General features: G+C 39.6%; 1 protein-coding gene across 3 annotated transcripts in view; it reads right to left on the reverse strand.

Annotated features, from left to right (window-relative positions):
• Positions 1 to 15,782, reverse strand: part of MOCOS (molybdenum cofactor sulfurase) — a 416,196-nt gene that overhangs the window by 33,873 nt on the left and 366,541 nt on the right. For all 3 annotated transcript variants that reach the window (XM_019485741.2, XM_019485749.2, XM_014602528.2), the window contains exons 10-12: positions 7,756 to 7,837; positions 1,229 to 1,353; positions 237 to 342 (exon numbers count right to left, since the gene is read on the reverse strand). In XM_019485741.2, coding sequence (XP_019341286.1) covers positions 237 to 342; positions 1,229 to 1,353; positions 7,756 to 7,837 — 313 coding nt within the window. The remainder of the gene's footprint in view (positions 1 to 236; positions 343 to 1,228; positions 1,354 to 7,755; positions 7,838 to 15,782) is intronic.

Raw genomic sequence — 15,782 nt, forward strand, 5'->3', positions numbered from 1 at the left:
CAGCAGGTAAGCAGATAGGCTGGACTAGATGACATTGTGAGGTCCCTTCTAGCTCAACTTTCCTATGATCTTATTGACTGGGATCTATCTTAACATGGCATTTAGAATACATCCTTGTGAGGGACTGAAGGATAAAAACTTCAATTTCTAACTAATGCATTGATATTTTTACCTTATGACATGATTCTGAAAACCAGCTTCACATAATATGCCATCTCAGCTGACAAAGATCTCACCTTGCAATAATTTGCTCTTTCAGATACAAAATGCTTGCAGTGTTTATCAGGAGATATTGTGCTTCATTCACAAGAGAAAGTGAGAGGGTTGCAGAGGGTGCCTGACCTAAAAATCAATCCAACATTATTAAATAATTATTACAAATGATCAATATGATGACCCCTACCCCCATAATGTCTCCATTCATTTTCACTGAAGAAATTATTCACTGGAATAATACAATGGAAAGAGTCCAACCTATTAAATTAGAAACCTGAATCAAACTTACGTAGCGCAATGCACTTATTAAATAAGATATAGCTCAACTTCATAAAATAATTTACAAGAGGCAATAATTTAGGATTTCTAGCGTCATTTTCAATTTGTTCGGTTTTAGGATAATAAATTTTAACATAAGAATAAATTCTGTGTTCAGAAATTTTCCATAGTTTTCACCATGACCATAAGATTTTTAGATAGAAAGGGTATTGGGATGGTATAAAAGACTACTTAGATTTTTTTCCCCAAATCTAATAAATGGAGGATCAGCAAAACAGATATATACTTCCTTATTGGTCTTCATGTTCAGGACATCTCTCCTCTTCATTGCAGTAGATTTTCACTCAGCAAAAGGTAGTGGTGCTCAAATTCTGACCTATGGGCCAAATCTAGCCCAAGGGGCCATGCCATCTGGCCTGCAGGGCTCCCCATGAATCCAGAAATTCGGCATAAGAGAGTAGTGGCAGCATTAACTGCAGCTGGACCTGGTGCATGGAGCTGAGCCAATGTGAGACTGACCCTGTTTTCCATCCCTATGCAGAGTCCAGCCTGCAGACTGGTACTGCCTGGGATGCAGAATTCGGCCCACAGACTGGCCTCATCCCACTCATGTGGCCCAGAGAACTGGAAGGTTGACTACCGCTGTCATAAGACATGGCAAGCAGGCTTATATTTTCTATTTAGAGAGACAGAATATCAGATCCATTTTTCATAATCATGGAAGAGCAAATACCTTTTACATGCTTCTGAGTTGCATTTCCTTTGAAGTCTGAACTCTGCCTGATCAGGTGACACTGACGACCAAGAAACTCAGAGAACCAGTCTGCAATCCTCTCTCCGCAGTCATACGTTTGTACTCTGTCAAGAGAAGGAAGGTCACAATGAGCATTAATTTCAGTAATAATCTGTGAATGCCAAAACCTTCATTTGCAAAACTGAGGATGGCTGATGGAGATATCTGCTCTGCCTTTTTTCAGTTCAGAGCCTGGCATCCATTATGACACTGCTGAATGAAATAGCTGAGATATGAAGTATTATTATGCACAGATATAGTTTCCAAATTTCCTGGAATTTAGAATATTCTGTCAAACTTGATGTTATTATTCATGAAATGTAATTCAATTCTGTATAGATTACTAAGGGACAGAAGGTCTGCATAACACTAATAATGATGAGATGGACCCTAAAACACCATGTATGACAAAAAAAAGTAAAAATAAGTCTGCTAGAGAAGTACTATAAACACATGGTTAATAACATTCTGTCTACAGCCTGGATCCTGCAAGTATGTATCTACCCAAGTAACATATATGAGATCTTGCTTTCACTGTCTGAAATCTACATAGATGTACCAGCGGTACTATAATTGGACTATACAAACTTTATCATTTGTATACATTTACTTATATTGCATATATTCATATGCAAGACAGGAGATACGGTAAGAATTTTGCAAGCCTCTGAACTTTTAAAAATAACAAGTTTTATCTAGAAATATACATCCATTTTTCATGCCATAAGTTATTATACAAGAGTCACAAAAACTTCACCCTCTGATGCATCTGGACTAAATGTTGCCCTGTAAGACTCATATCAAATCCACCCAACCCAATTTTTCTCAAGTGTTTTCATAGCATGGACCACTGTTTGAAAAAATCTCTTGTGAATATCCTCTTTCCCTTTCAGAATCATGTATCTTTCCTGTGGCAAGTGTAGGGATTGTTTATATGGGATCGTATCATGGAAGTTATATTTTACATATTTTCATCTCCTTTAATGTAGCATTTCTGGTAGAAAGATGGAGAATCAGTGCCAAATAGGACTAATCAGTTTTCTGTGAAAAAAAATTATGGAAATTTTTCCTCTAAATTAAAACAATACATCTTTTCAATGTGCTAGGTATTTGCCTTTAGCAGTGGTCAAAACTAGGCCAAAAATATGAGAGGAGCTGATCTTTTATTACTTGTATCACCTAGAGGCTAAGGGAATATAATAATATTTAATAATAGCAATAAATAATAGGAAGAAGCATCTAGGGGAATCTCATTAAGTCAGAAGTTGTTAGAACAAAAGCTTCCCTGCCCCAGTATTTTAACTGAAACAAATGTGTTTTACAGGAGTTTGGAATTTTTGGGTTTCCATTTTTTGTTTGTTTGGTTCATTGGTTATTTTAAGCTCAGGTTAGTATAATCACCACTGTATTTACTACTCAGTCAGCAATCATGATTTTTAAATGGTCCACCAGTTGCAGCATTGAGAATGATCTAATTTAACCCATGCTAATACATATATTAAACACACCCTTTGAAAATGGAACTTAACTGTTATCTAAGCAAGTCAGCAGTAATAAAGTGTTAGAGAGAAAAGTTGTTTCTATCATTTAGTGGAGTTTTTTTATATTAATGCAACTACTGTATTCTTCAGAGTCAGCTGCAAATGTTTTCCTTCACCTGGGAATTTTTATAATCTTCCCTAGGAAATGATCTCTCATGATTTGGGAAGGATCTGGATGAGCCCCTGAGAAATCCCTGTTTGTATCGTCATGACTACACATGAAGAATTCGTAGAAGAACATGGTGGCTTTGATATTTACTCACGTTGGTATTCCTTCAATCCAGAGAAGCTAATCTCAATACAAGTGATCTGCTTCATAAAGTAAGAAAAGTATTTTTCTCAGCAAAAGAAGATGCTAAATTCTGGGTTTGAGAATGGACGGAGTTTGGCTTCACAAAGTTTCTTTTAGTTCACTTACATTATGCAGATATAAAAGTCCTTAACAAAGAAAGCAGGATCTCTAGCTCCTTGGGGATTGCATTTCTCTACATTTGTGATTCTAAATTTTCAACGTCATGCTAGAAAACATACTAGCTATTCAGGTGCACTGTATTTTGATTTTACTCAAGCTTCCAAGTCCCAATCATGTTATATTTCCCTTCCATGCAGAGCCGGCCTTAGGGGTAGGCAACGTGGGCAACTATCCAGGGCACCATGGTCAGTGGGGCACCACACACACACACACACACACACACACACACACACACACATACAGAGCAGTGCCCAGCTTCCCTAAGTCAGAGGCGCTGCTGCAGGCAGAGGCAAGGGGGCAGGGATGTGGGGTGCAGTCTGGCGGGGAGGCACAGCTGCCCACACTTCCCAGCCCACCCTCATACCTCCAGCCACTGCTCAGGAGGAGCTGAGCCAGGCAGTACAGGTAGCTCTGCCTACCTCCTGGACTGCACCCTGTGTCCCAGCCCACCTGCCTCTGCCTACAGCAGTGCTGCTGACCAGGGGGCTGAGGGAGGCACCAAAATACCAGTTCACCCAGGGCACCATTGTCCCTAAAGCCAGTTTTGCGATCCATAGATTCATAGATTCATAGATGTTAGGGTCGGAAGGGACCTCAATAGATCATCAAGTCCGACCCCCTGCATAAGCAGGAAAGAGTGCTGGGTCTAGATGACCCCAGCTAGATGCTCATCTAATCCACTCATTTCACAACTGAAAATGAAAGTGTTTGCTACTGTATTCTTTACACATTCATGTCAGCCAGCTGGTTTGTTAAAGTTAAGTGTCCATCAGAGAACTGCGAAAACTCTCACCAGTTGTGAAATGAGTGGGAAATCATGTTCATGAGCAAAGTGAAATGTGTGCTCTTTCCCTTGACTATAATGTGTATTCTAATATTTGAAGGAGAAGACTTTTGGAAGTAAACACTGCCTTTTACCTTAGCAAACCTCCTGTGATTCACTTCCATCTTCAATGCAAGCAACTATTTATATTTTCAAAACCATTCTGATAATGTCCCAAAGCAGTAGCACTTCTGTATCCTCTACAGCCTCAATGGCAGAGTGAAAGAGGCTGAGAACAACATATAAGGCTGCTGCAGTAGAGGTTGAGATAGAGTGGGGAATTCATTTATGCAAGTTCCTTTTCCAGCCCAAATGCTTCTTGCAAAAAGAGTGGGTAGGGAACAGATCTTCAATGGCTTAGGAACCATAAACTACCATATGAAGCAGTCTTACTTCCTGTCTACCTACAATATTTTAAATTGCTGTAGATATGCTGAATTCAAGTACTCCATTCAAGGTCACTTTGTGGTTTGTGTATTCTGAATCACCTGGCTTTTCAAATTACTTTCCCTTATTGTCTAAATATTTTCTAAGTGAACTCCATTGTCTCTTCAAGGTCCTTTTCAAAGTCCTCCTGTGGTAGTTCAATTCCATTCATTTTGTTCTTGTGTTTATTTTCTTTGAGTATTACTTTACATTTGTCAGCATTACATTTCATTTGGCACATGTCAGCCAATTTATAAAGTAGGTCCTAATTCTTTCAAATTTTACTTGTACTTTATTTGTGCTCACTACTCATCCCACTGTTGTGTCATCAACAAATTTAGCTTCAGTGCTTTATAGCTGGTCCCTCTAGTGAAGTAATTTATAGACTGAGAAACAAGGACAGTCAAAGTCTGAATATTGATCCCGGGGGAAGCCACTTGCATTCACCCACAACAGGCTGAATTCAGCTTGTTTCTTCTCTTCTTAACCTGTTCCTTGTCAATTTATAAAGCAGCTCATACTTTCAAACATAACTTGCTGTCTGCTATCACTCATTGCACTATACATCAACACAATGTAGCTTCAGTACTTTATGACTGATTTCTCTAGGTAGATACTGCCTGGACTGGACAAAAGGACCAAAGACTGAAGGCTGATCTCAGTGGGAAGTCACTTATAATCAGGCTGAATTAACTTTGCTCTTTTTTACCAATTCCTTCTTATATTCTTCTGTTGAGGAATGCTGATTAGATGAAATCTAACTCTTTTGCTGGGCCATGCTGGCTTGTTTTCCTGTCAGCTTTCTGAATCTCTAGCAGCTTGCCTGATGAGATGCTGCTGAGCCTGGAGCCTCAGTTTGCCAATGTTTGAAGAGCTGTCAGACTTCCTGCAGGGAACCACGAAACTTAGAAGTAAGACGACTGGGTCTCTGGGGCTAGGTACAGACATTCAAAAAGCCTGAGGTGAAATTGATCTAAGTTACGTGTTTTTTTGTAAGCAGCATAGTTTAGATCAATAGCAAACAGAACACATATTCGCCCTTGGGGGAGGAACCGGGGGCACACCTTCGACCAGGCTCCACTGTTTTTTAACCAATCTATTTGTGACAAGCTTCTGCTCTGTTACGGGTAGAGACCGGTTTTGTGTGCCGAACTTCTGTTCTGTTATGGGTATAGACAAGTTTCTGATCACTTATACCAGTAAAAGTGTAATGCCTGTACCCTGCCTGCTGGACTCAGAATCCTCATCCATTTAATTCATTCTTACTGCCCTTATCTTTTGCCTATTGGTCCTGACTGACTCTGTATACTTACCTTCCTGGTTTCTCTCCTCAGACCATGGAACAATATCCCATGAAAATTTCCCTTTTCATACAGTAACACAAAATACAGTCAATGACATGAAGGAAAGAAAGAGAAAGTAACAGAGGACATTATACATCCAAGGTCTGTTAGAGATGGATTTACCACAAGGAGGATAAAGATGAGTCAAGACTATGAGAAGTGGGACAAGTGATTGTAACAAATGACTCTTGGTGATGTCCACAACACAAATATTTGTTTGGAAAACTGCCACTAGCAGAAAAAGTATATTTTTTGTGTGTGTTAGTTTAATCAAATGGAGGATAACTCCCTAATACTCAAGGTAGAAGGGGCAGAAGCTTGCATGGGTAGCCAATAGCACATGATGGAGTTATACAGCAGAATTCACATCCAGCTGCTTCTGACTCCATAATACAAAACATTAGATACCAATTGACAGCTGGGTTCATTAGGGCAGACTTCTGTATGAGCCCAAAGTGAGATGTCTGGAGCCATGGCAAGATGCCTTGACCATTTTGTCATTGCCACCACATGCTAGAGAGAAACTCTGTAATTATGAATACAGATCCATGGAGAATGGATTTCAGGGAGGAGAAATTTAAAAGAATGGGCCAAAGCTAAATGAGCCTGGTTACATGAAGCATAGACACAAAAAGATTAATTTAACAAACCAAGAAGCAAAATCCTTTTTGTAGCTTTGGAAAGTAAATTGGGGGGAAAAAGGGGTCTCTTTTTCCCTCTGCAGCAGTCAGGTTTAGCACGCAGGACATCACTGAAGCGCAAGGTACTGCCCGTCATGGCCCTGTGAGAGGGCAACTCATGTCCTCCGTCAGGTTGTTACCATGTATTACGTTGAGTAGCAAATGTGAAAAGGGGGAGGATTAAAATGTATATCAATAATATATTCTTGGAAATGGGTCCCTTGGATATACTAACAGTCAGTCTTTGCTGCATAAATGGAATTAAGTATGTAATGCATATACATTTTAGCAAGCCATCCAGCACAGGACTATTTACTGAGATTGGCAAATATTTGTTTTAAAGGTAATTCTACAACATGGTGGAAAAACATGTAGCTTACTAAAAGGAAATTGAATGATTAATAATAGTAGTGTTACATTATAGTGAGGTAATATGTTAGTTGTTTTATAGAATGGCTTGGAAGCTAATAGTATTCAATATATCATTAATAACCTTCCAAAGAAAGTTAACTGAAGAGTGATCCCCATTCACACTCAAAACAAAATTAAAAGGTGCTGTAAATATGAAAAAAAAAAGATTGGGATCTCAAAAATGTGAAACAATGCAACCTGAAATAGGAAAAGTTATTGTAATTTAAACGAAATAAAACACACCTATTTGATTAGCCACATGGCATGTGAAAATGTATAGGGTCTTTCCATTTTTTTCTGACTGACAGTTTTGTGAGAACAAACCAAAAAAAGATATTTTCTGTTCTATTGGATGCAAAATTGTCAAAATAGGATTTTATAAAATATATCTATAATTATTTATTTGCACAGAACTGCTCTGTGTGCTATTTTTTAACACAATATCATCTATCTGGCCTGAAGAAGAATGCACTGCATGCAAAAGCTTGTCTAAGTTTATCCCAACCTTGCCATTTGTCCAATAGAAAATATAAGCCACAAAAATCCTTGCCTCTTGCTTATTTCCTGGACTATCACAGCCACATCTCTTCAAAACTTTTTTTAATTTACCTGGACGTTTCATTAAATCATTGGCTGTTTTTTCCCTTCCTGAATTGTGTTTATGCCAAGCCTCCTAGACTATTGTAGAGCTAATGACATTGTATTACATAAGGTCACTCTGAGCTGTCCCCACTATCATAGTTTTTCTGATATCCTTCTCTTCTCACTTACCTATGTGCACAGACTTTGCTCTGACAGATCTGTGTCTCTTTTTCCAGGTTTTCCTCTAGAGGTATAGCTATGGGGTCCATTCCTATATGGATAGAGTGCAAGTCATGAGAAAAACATTTTTGTAGAATCATACTTTACAAATAAATTACATCTTTCCTTCTTGCACATACATGATCACAAACATTGACAAACTCGCCCCACTTTTGACAGCATTATATTCTGTGCCTGCAGGTGGCTCCAAATGATAATGCAAAAACAAAGGCTTTGGATGACCTTGGTACCCAAAATGCATTAACCAATATACAATTTCAGCTTTTAGTAACTTTATTCCCTGTGTATCTCATACATTCGGCTTGGCAAAAAATTACTGCAGTAATCATGGCTGTTGTGGAAAGGAAAGGCTTATCCCAGTTGTGCTGCCTTTAGTAAATCAGGACATGGGTTTAATCATTCTTTTTTGAGAGAGAGAGAGAGAGAGAGAGAGATGGAATATGCAGAAATAAAAGAAAAACATACACGCTGTTCAAGAATGCAGTATAATTGTCACAAAACTACATACCTAAGAAAAGACCAAAAGAATGGAAAATGCTAATGAGTAAAATATCTCCTATGAGCATATTTATTTGGATTTAACAGAATGATACATCTTGTTAAGAATTTACTAAAATCCTGAATGCTATGGGCTGAAGGAAGGAACATGCCATGTTGATTTATTAGAGAGAAAAGAACTTCCCAGTATTGCCCTTTTTAAGTGAAAACAAAAAACAAACAAAGGTTTTTCCTGGCTGGCTGTAATGAACCCGTATTACTCTCCTTTATATTTCCACATAAGCTAACAATATTTCTGATCTCATGTGCACCCATTTCACAATAATAAAGCTGCACTAAAGCTACTTCTTATTTATAACAGTGTAACTAAGAGGAGACTCACGTTGCCTTAACTCTGTGTATGGAAAAATAATCTGTTTCATTTTAAAGATCAGGGAAATATAACTGATATTAGCTGCTCTTTTCCCTTATGCATTTTCAAAACACAAAGGTTTTTGTTATTTCTTAACTTCAGCGCCATTGAAAGCTTGTTTGACTTGCACTTAAGATGAGAGAGGAAAAGTTGGACATGCTTGTAAAACAAAGAAGCCACTTAACCCACTTGCAACAGGGAAAAGGGTCATTATAATTATAATTATCTGATGAGTAAAGGAAACGAATGCCCGTGTATGATTCCTTTTGCTTTCTTCCCTGTTTGTTTGTTTTGTTTTTGGTCTATTGTTTTTTCCACTGTGGGAAAATAAAATATGAGTTGGGAAAAGGAAATTAGTCTAGCTACAAACCCTTATCAAAATAAGTCTAAACAAGGAACACACATGCAATTTCTTCAGTTGGGGTTTCGCGGCTTTCTAGATCTTTTATTTTGAACATCAGCAAATGTATCTCACTGACTGTAAAATGCACATTTGACAGCAATACTCAGGGTAGGCTAAAGGTGTTAATTATAACTTTATTCCATTTGAAGGCAAAAAAGTAGAATATTGCTAGTTACTAAAATGTAAAAGCTGCCATTCTCCATGGTCATTTGCTTGATGATAAAATTCACAGATGTTTTCACAGTATTAATATAAAAAATCCTTGTCTTTATAGCAACTATTCTGAGTCAATGGCAAAAATTAGAAGCTTGCTATTTCAATAGACTGAAATATAAACTATTCATGTATATTCTTTCCTCACTGTGTGCACATAATTCCCTTTAATTGTATTGGCAGTAATACATTATGCTTTGAAGGGAGAAAAAACTGCATAAAGTGTAATTAGTTGCACAGTTTTGTTCTCATCTTTCTGTTCCAATGTTTTAAAGTGATTTCACAACTCTCGAAATTCCTGCTTTTGTGCAATAACAAACTAATTCACAACTTGGAAGAGACTGCTAGCCAAAATGGAAAGAGAGAAATTGTCCTTGCACAGCAGAATCATTCCTGATTGACAATGGTGTAACACCAAGCAGAATTAGGCCATCTGCATTTAACAGAGGCAGACAGAAAGGTTTCTTTTTAGCTTCACAACAAGCAATCAAAAAAGAAGTCAAGGGCCTTATCAGGTTAGTGTAGTGAAGATTAGTTTCAATAGCCAGGAGTGCACAAGTGCCGTCATGTGGCTAGCAGGCTGCCTTTGGCTTCCCAGCCTGAGTGACCAGGTATTCATTTACAGATGGTCATTTAGGACAGCCTTCAGTACAAGTCTGGAGGAAAAACTTGTGCCTTTGGTACCGTAGCAAGATGTTAACTCGTTTTCTTAGTGCACCCACAGCAGGGTTTTGCAAATGGAGGATCTGGCCCTGCTCCCTTTAAGTCTATGGGAGTTTAGCCATTGACTTCAATGGAAGTAGGGTCAGGCCTAGATATAGTAGATTCTCATTTCCCTAGAAGCATACATAACATGTTATCACTGCTTTATCAGTCAGTCTCACTATAAGAAAAGTTCAATACAATTTTCATATGGAAAAGCATGACAAATGTTAGCCAAAAAACAAGCATCTTAGAAAAGAGGGACTCAAAATTTAAAAAAATAGTTCTTAGAAATCCAAGATTTCAATGAAATGGGAGGTTTTTGGCCTGCTACACAGGTTAACTGATTTAGAAATATGGGAGAGAAAATGCCTAAGTTATGGGACCCTAAACAAGATCAAGGAAGCTCTGACCTGACCATGTGTAGTGGGATTTTATGAGGAGAGAGGTGGACTGTCAGGTGAAGATTTATACCAGAAAGAGATGCACTATAAACCATAAAGGAGCTCATCAGTCAAAACCAATCTATTATACTCTATACAGAAAACACTAGTGAGTCAGGGCCATGTGTGAAAAATCACTATAACTTGTTCCTAGCAAAGCACACTGTTAAAAGCAAGACACTGACAAGCTGAGCTTCAGTTTCTGAATGGGTCTGAGCTATAGAAAGCATTGCAGTAGTCTGATCTCATGGGCTAGGGACAGACATTCAAAAAGCCTGAGCCTAAATTGATTCAATCTTTTCAGGTTAGCTTAACCTGGCTAGGCTAAACCAGTTTGTAACCATACAGACATCCCCTCTGCAATGAAGAAATGCTGGCATATGACTGCACTGGCTCAGGCTAGAAGCCAGGGGGTGCTAAAGCAGCTCTCTCTTTCCTTCCACAATACTGAGCTGTGGGGGACAGGGCTAGGCAGGCCCTGACAGGACCCACTGATTAGGGAGGGGTGTCCCTCCCACCCTCTGCTGTTGATAACAGAGCACTGAGTTACACAGAAGGGAGTTACATATGGAGTTGTTTCGGGGATGTATTTGGTAGCTGTGTCAACATCAAACAAAACAACAGTCTCTCTCATTAGTTCAAGCTCTTCTTAAACAACTTTTCCCAAGGAAGGAATGGAAGGATATTACTAGCTACCTGTTGATTAGCTCCAAAAAGCCCTAAACTGACAATGTCCTGTCTGCCTTTTTCTTGTCTCCCACAACACAGACCATAACCAGCATGTTGTATGCTAGTTAATGATGAGAGGTGTTTGTGTAAGGCAGAGGGGAGGGGGGAATCCCTGCTTGAGCAGGGAGTGCTGAGGGGGAGGCAGGAGGAAGCCAGGTAGATGTCTGCAGTCTCTGCTGGAGCTCCAGCCAGGGAGCAGAGGGGAAGGGCCAGCCCTGCTGGGCTGCAGCAGAGAGCAGAGCCCTACGCAGAGTTGCAAAGCAACTGGGATGCTGGGGAACTCTGATTTAACTTAAACCAGGAAGGGATCTGGGACAGACATTGCATAAACCAGTTTGAGCCAAATTAGTTAAGTCTGATACTACATTCAACCAGGTTTATCTCAAACCATTTTCAGCAATTTTCAAGCTGGTTTATGTGCGCTGAACATATGTTCTGTTACAGGTTAAACCAGTTTCTGATCACTTAAACCAGTTTATGTGTAATATCTGTCCCTAGCCAAGGTGATAAAAGTACCAGAGCCAAAGAAAGGGTTGCAACTTTCTGGTGTGATGCAAAAAAAAAAAAGACCATTTGGTTCACTGTTACTGGGTCATCTAAGAGTTAGCTCAGGTTATAAATTCAGGCAACCTTCTTTCCTGGTTGCTTTCCTTTCCTTCATCAATATCAGTTCCCTTTTATCTAGACCAAGTCTGAACCAGTAAGTTTTAATCCTTGACCCAGATTTAAGGCCCACAGAGGCAATAGGGTAACTAGGGATGAGTGAGTATAGCACTAGCTGAGGGGGCACTGATTTAGAGTAGTGGTTATCAACCTCTTCTGTACCAGGACCCATTTCTAAACATTGGCCAGTCTCTACCCATTCCCCTTGCTCCCAACGCGCTTCCCCCCAGCTCCACCCCACAGTGTGTGGGGCAGGGTGGGGTGTGTGTGGGGAATGGGGGGCCCTAAGTAGCCCCTTGCAGGCTGGAACTCTAACAGCCTGAAAAGGGAAAGCCACAGTTTCCCACATTTTTCTCCTTTAAAGGAGAATCCACTTTTAAAGTTTGTTTGCGATCCTTTCATATATTCTTGCAACCCACTTTTGGGTTGTGACCCATGGGTTGAGAAACGCTGATTTAAAGGAAGTCCATATAGTTTCAACACAAGTTTGCCTTTGTGGGGCTAAAGTTGCTGCACTAGCACCGGTGACCCTTGTGCAAGGAGGAGCTTACCACTCTGCCCCTCCTTGCCCTGCTTCCTAGTTATGCCTCTGCACACTGGATAGGACCACTGACAACTGTGACTCGTTCAGTAAAAGATAGAACTCGATGTCGCTGTCATATTAAAGGTACCACATGCCCTGTGATTACACATTAATGAGGTGACAGAAAGGATAGAGTGAAACAATGCCATGTGTTCATGATACTTAACAAAGAAAAGTAGCACATACTAGCAAGGACAGAGAAGTCATTCAAAGGGATCAGAGGATATGGAAGGAGAAACAAAACTCTTATCTTGGAAAGATGTGCAATAGTATATTTGGGGAAAAATAATCTACATGGGAGGTATTCAGTAGGAAAAAACCTCAGAGCAATAATGCTGAAAGAGACTTAGAGGTGGTTGTAGTTAGCAAATCAAATATTTTTAATTTGAAATATGATAGGGAATTGAAACAGGCCAATGAAGTTTTGAGCTGCATGCTTAGAAAATTCACCTCAGACAACGACAGAGAGACAACAGTTATGCCTTGCACAGACCTGGTGTGAGTATTTGCATCTGAAATATACATTCAGTATCAGACATGAAATTAGCAACAAAATATGGATCAGCTGGAGGAAGTCCTGCAGAAAAGAAAATGTGATTGAGAACCTGAAAGACAGACTTATGAGGAAAGATTAAATAAGCTGAATAAGAATAACCTTATTATGGAACAAAATGTGATGGTCAATAACATTCTGTAGGTCTGAAGGGTGTAAACACCAAGAAGAGAGTGGTTAGCTTGTATGGTTCAATGGAATTCAGTTAGAAATAACAGGGTAAAGTTAAGAGAGGAAAAAATTAAGCTAAATAGCAGGAGGAATTTTTTAGTGGTGCATGTATTCAGTCTTCCTTACAAGTTCATTTGTCCCTCCATCACCTGGGTACCTTGCTAAAAATAATCTCTTGAGTATTATCTGGAAATACATGGCAAATATAACCTCGTTTTAGTAGTTTAAAATGATTACTAGATTGCAGGCCTATTATTGGTGCTAGAGAATAGAACTGCTGTTGCAAAGAGATGAACCAGAACACTTAATGGGACTGCAAAATATCTAATATCTGGGATTATCACTGTCTATACTTATTACAGAATTAATAAAGACAGTGATCCAGAAAAACTCTCATGTATTGATGGTAATAAAAGCCATATATAACATCCATACTTATTTTTTTGTTAATTTCTGAATTTCTAACATGTTCTAACACTGGTTGAAGCCCATTTCATTCCAGTTTCCATGGATTTGGGTCCATTGGGTCCTCTGACTTCCAAAAGATGAATGCTCAAACACTACTAAATCTCCAGGAATAACCTGGAAGAAGATGAGAAAGATTTTCAAAGGCATAATTTCAGATCAGGGCCCCAAATCCCATTGACTTTCAGTGTCTATCAGTAATTTTTGCTTTTGAAAATACCCTCCTTGCACTTTAAAGCATGCCAGGGCAAGTTTAAGTTAAACAGGTGTGCTTGACAGAAAGATGTGCCAAAGGTTTAGAAACAGAACGGCTCTTTCCATTTTATAAAGAATAACTTCAGTGAACAAAACAAAAGTAAATCCCTTGGAGGTGAGGTTTTCCTTTTGAATGTCTTTGAAGAGGTGACAATCTAACCAAGAACTATGGGATGGTATTGATGGGAGACATCAATTTTTCTGGATATCTGCTGGAAGAGCAATGCAGCCAAACATAAAACATTGAGCCAGGTACTCACTTGCATGGAAGACAACTTTCTGTTTCAGAAGGCTAAGGATACAACCAGGGGATCAGCTATCTTGGGTCTTGTCCTGACCAACAGGGAAGAACTAGTGGAAGATAAATAAAAAAGGCAAAAAGGAGGACCTACGAAACTACAGACAGTTTAGCCTCACCTCAATACTTGGAAAGTTATTGGAACATATCCTAAGGAAGTCCATTTGCAAGCATCTGCAGGAGGAAAGACTGAACACAAGCAACCAGCATGGATTTATTAAGAACAAATCATGTCAAACAAACTTGAATCTCTATCTTTGACAGAGTAACTACTTGGGTGGATGAAGGTAATGATGTGGATGTACAGTATCTGAAATTCAGCAAGGCTTTGAACAAGGTCCTACATGACCTTCTCATAAACAAATTGGAGAAATATGAGCTGGACAAAACTACTATATGGTAGATAGACAATTGACTTGATAGCTGCAAGCAAAGGGTAATTATAAATGGATCCATGTCAGAATGGCAGGAGGTTTTGAGTGGAGTCCCACAGGGGTCTGTCCTGGGCCCAGTGCTGTTTAACATGTTTATTAATGATTTGGGTGCTGGCATGGAAATCTTCAGAACGTTTGCAAATGACAAGAAACTGGGAAGGACTGTGAACATGGAGGACAGGTGTGCAATTCAGAAAGATCTCAACAGTTTGGGAAGCTGGGCTGAAGCTAAGAGGATGAAGTTCAGTGCTGACAAATGCAAGGTGCTACAGCTCAGAAAGAATAATATAAAATACAAATACAAAATGGGTGACACCTGGCTGAATGTTAGCACTATGGAGAAAGATAGAGTGTCTTGGTAGATTACAGACTCAATCTGAATCTGCAGTATGATGCAGCTGCACAAAAGGCAAATGCAAAAATATTCACTGTTAAAATAGTGAGGCAGAGGAGTAGACTGACTAGGGAAGTTGTGGACTCTATGTCACTGGAGGTGTTCAAGAAGAGGCTGGACAGCCACTGTTGGGGGATCAGCTATGCACAGCTATGTTCTACCATGGGTATTTCCCATGCTTCTGCACTTTGCTGGTTGCCATATGGAGCTGGGAGGGAATCCCCTATCCCTCACCTTTCAGCTACATGTATCAGGGTTTTTTTTTAAGCTTTCCTCAGAGGCACTGGGTGTTGGCTGCAGCCAAGGCTGGGGATTTTGACTGGGTTGTGCCAGTGCTCCTGCTGGGACTTAGAGCCAGAGGTTCTTAGCTAGAGGGTCTTGCCCCTCCACTCAGGGTCGGACTAATAACATTTAGAGCAGGAAGGAATTTTACCCCATAGACTGGTATGGACTGTGGGGGTTTTTGCCTTCCTCTGCAGTGGTGGGCATGGTCCTCTACCTGGATTTCTTGGGCATATATTAGCAACCTGTTACATAAGCAGGATGTTGGCTGCCATGGTCCTCCTGCTTTACCAGTGGTAGGTCAGGGTGTTATGTCTTGTGATGTGTCAGGGTTGACTGCAGTTTTACTAAGAGGTTATATTATGGATGGGAATGACACTTTTGGATGGGAATGATGTTCCCTCAGGCATTGGTCTGACTAGACAACTTCCAGCTGTATTTCTCTATGATTCTATGACATGATGCTTCACTCTGTATC

This window comes from Alligator mississippiensis, chromosome 5 (assembly GCF_030867095.1).
Source record: "Alligator mississippiensis isolate rAllMis1 chromosome 5, rAllMis1, whole genome shotgun sequence".
Classification (NCBI taxonomy): domain Eukaryota; kingdom Metazoa; phylum Chordata; order Crocodylia; family Alligatoridae; genus Alligator; species Alligator mississippiensis.